The sequence below is a fragment of the Epinephelus moara genome, chromosome 3 (genome assembly GCF_006386435.1).
Source record: "Epinephelus moara isolate mb chromosome 3, YSFRI_EMoa_1.0, whole genome shotgun sequence".
Lineage (NCBI taxonomy): Eukaryota > Metazoa > Chordata > Actinopteri > Perciformes > Serranidae > Epinephelus > Epinephelus moara.
The window spans coordinates 38,476,110-38,484,581 of NC_065508.1; the positions used below are offsets into that span (position 1 = coordinate 38,476,110).

Consider the following 8,472-nt stretch of genomic DNA (forward strand, 5'->3'; position numbering starts at 1 on the left):
GGATGGCTGCGTGATCCACACAGGTCAGAACTCCATGGTTGTGTAATGTCAGGAATTTAAATTGTTCTACCTTTAAACCAGTTACCAACTGCTTTTACTCTGTAACAGGGTGGATGACTGTATATTTAAAAACAGTCAGCACGGAGCTACGTTTCAGCCACAGAATAAGGACACAAGCAAAACCAAAAGAAAATTTAGGGAAAAAAACTTGCAGCTAAAGAAAGATAAAACCAACTTAATGAAATGAGAGAGTTATTGCTTTGAATTTGTCGGGAAAAGCCTTGTGTTTTAGCTTGGCTGGAGCCTTTCTGAGCACTAAAAGCTATATGTCCGATAAACTTGAACGCACCTCCTCCTAGCCCGGATGTTTTGCTCCATGACACTAAATATATTCAGGCAGAAATATACCGTAGACTTTGAGTTTCTCTCTACAAAATGATTTTAAAAAACGAGCGTTTAATTTTAGCCAGCTGTGTGTCGGTAGTGTTAGCTTTATTTTGAAATGAATAACCGGAAAATTCATTTTTTTTATCATCTGAACTAATTTAAATGTAACTTGAATGGAGTTGGAGAAGAGAGCAGCCAACCAACATCAGCAGTGTTAATACTCGACATTTCTGATCCATTTAGTGAGCTCAGTTGGAGAGTGCAAGATGCTTCGGGAGTCTTATCCCTTCGTGGAGGACAGTTTCAGCCGCTTCCCGTCGCAGAGTAACATTTACGGGCTGTGTCAGGCCGGGGAGCAGGAGCTGCTGGCGGCCACTCTCAAAGGGAAGGTGGTGTGTTTCAGATACCAGGAGCTGCAGCATAAAATCAGACCTGTGGCCAAGGAGGTTCAGTTCACCTACATCCCAGGTACTTGCCGGAAAACTCTGAGTACAGAAAGAACATGAAAGTCCTCATAAGGTCCAAACAAATACCCAAATAAGATAAGGAGAAGTTCGCTATAAACTTCATTAACCTTCTATGCAAGTACGATCCCCAGCGCCGTGCACAGACATCTTGGGGGCAGGTGCTCAAGCGAAATAAAGGCGCCCTTCATAATTATTAAAAAAGAAAGAAAGAAAAAAAAGAATCACATACAATAGCATATCTTTGACTTACTTAAATATTTATTTCAACACCCATACACTCTTATGGCGGAGGTTTTGCTTCAGCATTAGGTGGGTGGGAGTGGAATTTCTACTCTAAATGCATTCACTAATCATTAACAAAAATGTTTTTATCAGGATACTTTACTTGGTGTTAATTGTTTCTGTCCATTCCAGTGGACGAAGAATCTTAATGCGGAAACCACCTCATAGTAAACATGATAACAGACCTTTTCTCTAAAAAAAACAAAACAAAAATTTCCATGGATGGTTAACTCATATCAAAGAGTACAGTGATGCTTTAAAACACATTGCACAAGATATTTTGTATTTGGCATCACTAGAGTTGCAGTGATTTACTGGTTTCAATATATATAGTGATATAAAAGTTGACGGTTATCATACCATGTGCATTTGCCTATTCACAATATTGGAAAGAAATGCAACTGGGCGGAGAATCTCTTTCAAAGTGGACACTTTGCACATACTTCCATTAAAGAAATGGTTTTAGGTTTGTATTACAGGAATAAAATATAACCCCCCTCCATTTTTATTCCTTTAAGGGTCATTCTGTTGACAATAATAAGAATTCTGTAATACTTTGATATTGCGAAACCAGAATTTTAGGAGTTGGTTACTGTACCGAGAAAGTCTCATACCATTGCATCCCTAGTTATCACTCCTCAAAAATCCTTAATCTGAAGTAAACAGAATTTAGTAGACCTGCTGAGATGAATATTTTGTGTACATAATCAATAAGATGCTGATATGCTGATATATGGTGATTGTATAGTTTGAAAATCTCATCAGGCCAGTTTTTCCCTGTTTTAACAGTATTTCCTCCGTTCATTTTCTGGTAACAACATCCACTCCAATAGAGTGGCGGAGGAATGAGTCCTAAAATGCAGAAATGAGTTAGCATTTTAGCACACCCGGTTTCCTTTCCTTTCACTGGGTATTTCTGATGGGTATTTGGTTGGATGTCTGAAATTAGGTCTATGGTTAACACAAGTTTAAGAGACTTTCACTTTTTGTTCTGTGACATAAAATATGCCAGTAAATACACCAGTCATAAAAAAGACAGTTGCTAACAAGTGGCTAAATGAGACTGGTGAACATTATCATGCTGAACATGGCTTCACACCCTTGTTGTGCTGGTGGCATTAAGTCATGCAACCATAGTGTAGTTTGTTTATAACCTAACGACAGCTTTTTCTACCAGTGATTGCATTGCATTTATTATTCAGAAAATCATAAAGGTGTTGTTTCTTTTTGAGTATCTTAAACACAAGTTTCATAAATGTTTGTCACAGAGCTTTTTTCCTGCAGTAATCCAAAATCCAATGGAAAAATCCCATAGGCTTTTTGATTAGGGATCCAGGGTGATGCTTACTTCTGTGTCAGCCTACGGAAAATCGTCATCCCTAAAGCATTCTATGGACATATATATATAAAATAAATAAAATCCTGAGTAAGATCTATAAATATTTGATATGATATTTTGGCATGTATAAGTACTAAAACATCTCATGTTTAATTAAAGAACAGCGTAAACACAAATGATATACTTGAGCAATATGAGTAATAGACTGAGATGTGCCTTGTGCTTCCTCCTTGCCTCACGATTGGCCATGCTTGTTGAAAAAGATGGTGTGGCTCTACTGCAGTCCACTTTAAATGATATGGAACACTGTGATTGGCTTATAGACATCCCATTAAATACGTCTGTGAACTTGGGTGGAGCAGGGGGTGTGGGGGTCCTCCCTAGGAAGTTTTGATCAAACCCTTTTTTTCCCCTACATTCTGATTAATGTTGATGCTCCAATTTGTGCCTTTTCTGCATCTATGGAAATTTATTTCTTTCAAGGAAAACCCAAACTTCAGTCAGTTAATGAAATATAATGCAGCAAGACTGCCACCCATGCCAAATACAGAATGTAAAGGTATGTCATGCTGTGTGCTACTTCTGTTAGCAAAATGCATGCACTCAGTCCAAAAACGAGATAGTCTACAATATCAGGGTATTTAAGTGGAGGTAGTGCATTGGGGTCTGTAACGTGTCTGATGTTCAGTCAAGCACTGTACTTTAGTATGAATTTGAGGCTTTCACTTCACTTCAGTATTTCCATTTGATGCTACTTTATACTTTGCCTCCACATTTCACTAGAGTTCCTCTGATACCAGTATCAGAAATGCCTTTGATACAGCCTAAAATGCTGGTTTAGGTATTGGTGAGTACATGAGTCTATGAAATGATGTAATTTATTAGTAAACCTCAAAGTAATTTTACACCTGGATAAAACAGCATTTTCCTGGAAAACAGTTCTTCTTCATCACTGTGAAACAGGAACCTACACAGCAAGTCAAGTTGTGTAGCCACTGGCAACTTCTGTTTTAGAGCAACAAAAAATTGATTTCCAGTGAATAGTGTAACGTTAGCTGTTAGCAAAATGTCAGCAATTTCTATGGCATTCATTCTCTGTATGTATTTGTTCCTGTTTTACAAAGGGTTTAATTTGAGCCATGGCATGCAAAAGTGACAGCAATCATTTCACATCCATGTTAGTGGTATACAGCTGTTAATTTATTTATTCTTTAACCTAATGGTGTCAGACTGGTACTCAGTATCGGCCAATATGAGATTGGTGTCTACATTATACCAAATGTGAGATCAGGTTTTGGACTTGGATACAGGAAGGAAAAATGGTATCAATGGTACATTTCAGAGGGAATTATTGTAGTTTTTGCTCCAGTACACTTTTGACAGGTTGAATGTGTGAGCTAGTAGCTCTGTCTTGTCGATGTTGTCAGGGAGAAGAAGAATCTGGTCAAATCACCATACAACCTATAAACCAACAAATTACTCCAAACCAGCTCATCCATCACAACCTGTATTCATGTGACTCTGCTCATGCCTCAGTGGGGCGCAATATTGTTATCCATTTACTTATGTTTGCATGTCTTTTCCCAGATGTGCTGAACAGTGACAGCTCCTGTCCTGAGCTCCTCCTTTCTAACCTTAACTGTGGCACGCTAAGATAAAAATATTCCACATTATGAAAAGTGGATGTACACAAGTAGCCAATTTTTATCATGAATTAGATATAAGGCAAGGCCTGTACTGCGTGGTAGCTGTAGCTGTAACAGATTAAGCCTCATCACAACTGCAGTAACCACTTGTCAGTTAAAAAGACAAAGACGTTATATGCACTCAACTCAACTGTAGTCAGGTACTGGGATGGTAAGTTTATTTGAATTCAGTTATGATTAATGAAACTGTGAATTACACACAAAGTTACACGCAAAATTACATACAAATTTCAACGCAACGTTTATTTTACTTTTAAACATTTTTTTCAGCAGTTATCTTTCTTTAAGAGTCTTCTAATGAGGTGGTGATAGGAAAGATAATAATAATAATAATAATCTGACTGAACCGACAAGCCATGGCCCAATCACAGTTTGAAGTATAATTTATACTAATTATTGTAACTCAGAGTAATGCAGCCTTTAAAAGGGCAGTTCAGATTTTTTTTAAGTGGGGTTATATGAGGTACTTATACATAGACAGTATATCACATACAGATGTCAGTCGACACGCCCCCAGTTTGGAGAAGCAGGCTGGAGTCCAACACGGATGCTCAGAAGTGTACTGCCGTGGAGGGGTCAGCAACAAAACATATTTTAGCCGTGTAAAAAAGTCCCACCTAAAAAAATCAATATCACTTTAAGTGTACACTATAGTGAGAGTATTGTCACTGTTTTACCTTAATATCAGACAGTCATTTCCAACGGGAAAATGAAGCAGTTGGATCACTTTCTTCAAAGTCAGACTCCACTGAGAAAAACATTGATTTAACATTACTGATCACAGGAGCTGCTGGTCTACCACTGCCTCGAACAGTTAGTTTGTTTGTGGTACTGTGTGATTTTGGTGTTTAAAGGGGTTAGTTTTCAGATTCACCAAAGTCACACAATAACACAAACTAACTGATCAAAGCAGCAGCAGTCCAGCAACTCCTGTGTTCAGCAAGCTAAAATTACAATTTTTTTGTCAGTGGAGTGTCTGGTGGCTATGGCAAGAGCATATGGGGAACTGAAGCTGTTAACGGCCTCCCTATCGGAACGGGCTCCCTGACAGAAAGTTAAAGCAGTGACAATACTATTAATGTAGCATATACTTAAACTGATATAGATCGTTTAGGTGGACCTTTATTCAGGAGGCTAAAATATGTTTTGTTGCTGACCCCCACCCACAGCAGTGCATTACTTAGTTTTTGTGTCAGCCTCCAGCCTGCTTCTCCAAACTGTGAGGGTGCCTACCGCCATCTACTGTATTTAATACACTGACTATGGATAAGTACTCCATACAACCCTGCCTCAAAAAATCTGAACTATCCCTTTAAAGTTGCAACAGTGATGTCTTCCATACATGTCAGTTGTTGGTTGATGATGCTGCAAAGATTTGATTCTGTCTTCTTTGCCTAGTTGATGCAGAGATCGTATCAATTGATGCCTTCAACAAGTCTCCACCCAAAAGAGGTCTGGTGGTGGGCATCACATTCGTAAAGGTATTTGCATGTATTGAAGCTGACAACTCATAGCATGTATATACTTTACTGTAATGCTTCTGTAATTATAGAAGCCTTGTTGATTATGGCTGAACTCCTGCAGGACTCTGGTGACAAAGCCACACCGTTCCTGAATATCTACTGTGACTATGAGCCTGGCTCTGAGTTCAACCTAGAGTCTATTGCACGTGAGTGAAGTGCTTTCTTTAAGTGTACATTGCACACTCTAACAGATGTTTCACATGCTGATCTTAGTGTATGTCTTTGAACAGAGAGTTGCCTGAATCTGGAGTTGCAGTTCACGCCCTTCCAGCTCTACCACACAGAGTAAGTTTGCTGCTGCACAGCTATGATTCACTTTGAACCAATGAGCAGTACATGCTAAATGCAGAGAGGCATTTAGCAGCTAACTTTGGAATTCACCCTGGCCTTTTGGTTTCACAAAGATAGTTCAAGTTCATGCTACAGTTAGCATGGTGACGACTGCTGCAGGACAAACCAGCAAGGAGCAGGTTGTGTTCAAGATTACAGATCAAAGCATATGAAAAAAAAACACATCTCCTGACCAATCAGTTGTGAGAACACCACTACATCATGCCAGTATGGACAAAATACCACAGTCACTGTCTTGTGCAACAAGACACAGTAACGTCGCTAACATGAAGGGGCAGGCTTTATGACCTGTACTGCAGCCAGCCACCAATCGAGGTGTTTTGACTTCACTTTTAGATGACAGTGTGTGTGTGTGTGTGTGTTTATATTCTATCAAGGGCGGGGTTGCTTTGAGTGACAGGCTGTCTGCTGATAGTGTCCTACACTTCTCAGTCAGATCAACCCCTCGCTCCTCTACAGCGCCAGCGTAGGCCTGAAGTGACGAAGCCAGAAGCTCCTCTACAGCGCCAGCTTCAAACCACCAAGATGGTGACAACCGAAATGCTAAACTTGAGGCTTTAATAGTCCACAAACCAATGGTTGACGTCATCGTAGCTACGTCCATTATTTTACAGTCTGTGGTCCTAAATACACAAAATAAGAGGAAAATAAGAAAATCCAGGCGGAAAAATACATCATCATACAGAGAGTGGGTCATAAGTGAATATTGAGAGGGTATACTTCTATATGAGTCTGTTTTTTGTTTTTGGAAGATCCTGCATAGTATGTCTTTAATTTTTACCCTCCTGAAACATAACTTAATTGAATTATGAGAGTAAAAGAATCATTTAACCTATCTCATTCAGCATGCTGCTCCGAATCTGTTATCTCCTGGAGTTCATGAATGTGTTTCAGTGTCCTTATGATCATCATGTTGTCAGTCAGCAGCTTCTGTGCAGACAGTAAACATGACAGTGTGAGTGTATGTGGATGTAACTGTCTAAAAGCAGCCTGTTCTCTCTCTGTCAGAGTGCAGTGTGACGATGGAGGCAGAGAGACAGTGTTCCTGCTCAGTGGTCATGACCAGAAGATCCACCTATACAAGGAGGTCAGACCAGGGATTGGGTGAAACTGTGTGTGTGTGTGTGTGTGCGAGAGAGAAAAGACTTTGATCAAAACTTGAAAATATAGATTTAATCCTTTCCTCCTCATTATGTATTTATGTATGAATGTATAAATTTGAATACATATGTGTTAATGTGAGTGTTATTATGGAGCCCGCCTGGTAACATTTGCAAAAAAGAAACATTGTGCGGCTCAATTGATTAATAATTTATGGAAACAAGATCCTATTCCATGGCCATGACTTTCTTCATGCATTAGAATCAGACTGCTTCTCAAATTATCACTGAAATCATTTAAGAAAATTGTACATTTCATGTATTTAACTGTTTTTGTATTGCATTTTAAGTGGATGCTGTACTTGCTCATTTATGGTGTGTGACAGTTGTGCTTGTCTGCTTGTGTTTATTGTTGTAACAATGTTTATGCTGCCATCCCATCTAGGCCAGGTCACTCAGATATGTGTATATATATATATGTATATACTGTATATGTATGAAAAGAAAATCACCCTCTCACCCTCTTAGGGTGTTGTCTGTGTCATCCTCAAGCTCGGGTCCTCTACCAGAGGCCTGGGAGTTTGAGGGTTCTGCACAGTATCTTAGCTGTTCCTAGGACTGCACACTTCTGGACTGAAGCTTCAGATGTTGTTCCTGGAATCTGCTGGAGCCACTCTGCCAGTTTGGGGGTGACTACCCCGAGTGCTCCTACTGTCACGGGGACCACTTCAACTTTGACCTTCCACATCTTTTCCAGCTGTTCTTTCAACCCTTGATACTTCTCCGTCTTTTTGTGTTCCTTGTTTCTGATGTTGCTGTCGGCTGGTATCGCCACATCTACCACCACTGCCCTCTTCTGGTTTTGTCAACCATCACTATGTCCGGTTGGTTAGCCAGCAGCTGTTTGGCAGTCTGGAATCTGAAGTCAAACAGGATCTTAGCCCTGTTGTTCTCAACCACCTTTGGTGGTGTGTCCCATTGGGATTTGGGTACTTTGAGTCCATACTGGATACAGATGTTCCTGTACACTATCCCAGCCACTTGGTTGTGCCTCTCCATGAACACTGATCCTGCTTGCATCTTACACCCTGCCACTATGTGCTGGACCGCCTCAGGGGCATCTTTGCACAGCCTGCACCTTGGGTCTGATCTGCTGTGGTAGACCCTGGCCTCTATGGCACTTGTGCTTAAGGCCTGTTCTTGTGCTGTGATGATTAGTGCCTCTGAGCTGTCTGTCTGTCCAGCATTCTCCAGCCACTGGTAGGTCTTCTTGATATCAGCCACTTCCTCTATCTGACGGTGGTATGCACCATGTAG

The 8,472-nt window shown here is 40.2% G+C and overlaps 1 protein-coding gene across 1 annotated transcript in view; it reads left to right on the top strand.

The window, feature by feature from the left end:
• The first annotated feature begins 340 nt into the window (after positions 1–340).
• Positions 341–8,472, top strand: part of kptn (kaptin (actin binding protein)) — an 18,834-nt gene continuing 10,702 nt past the window's right edge. The window contains exons 1-5 of the mRNA XM_050035869.1: positions 341–855; positions 5,580–5,662; positions 5,766–5,850; positions 5,935–5,989; positions 7,064–7,142. Coding sequence (XP_049891826.1) covers positions 654–855; positions 5,580–5,662; positions 5,766–5,850; positions 5,935–5,989; positions 7,064–7,142 — 504 coding nt within the window. The 5' untranslated portion in view covers positions 341–653. The remainder of the gene's footprint in view (positions 856–5,579; positions 5,663–5,765; positions 5,851–5,934; positions 5,990–7,063; positions 7,143–8,472) is intronic.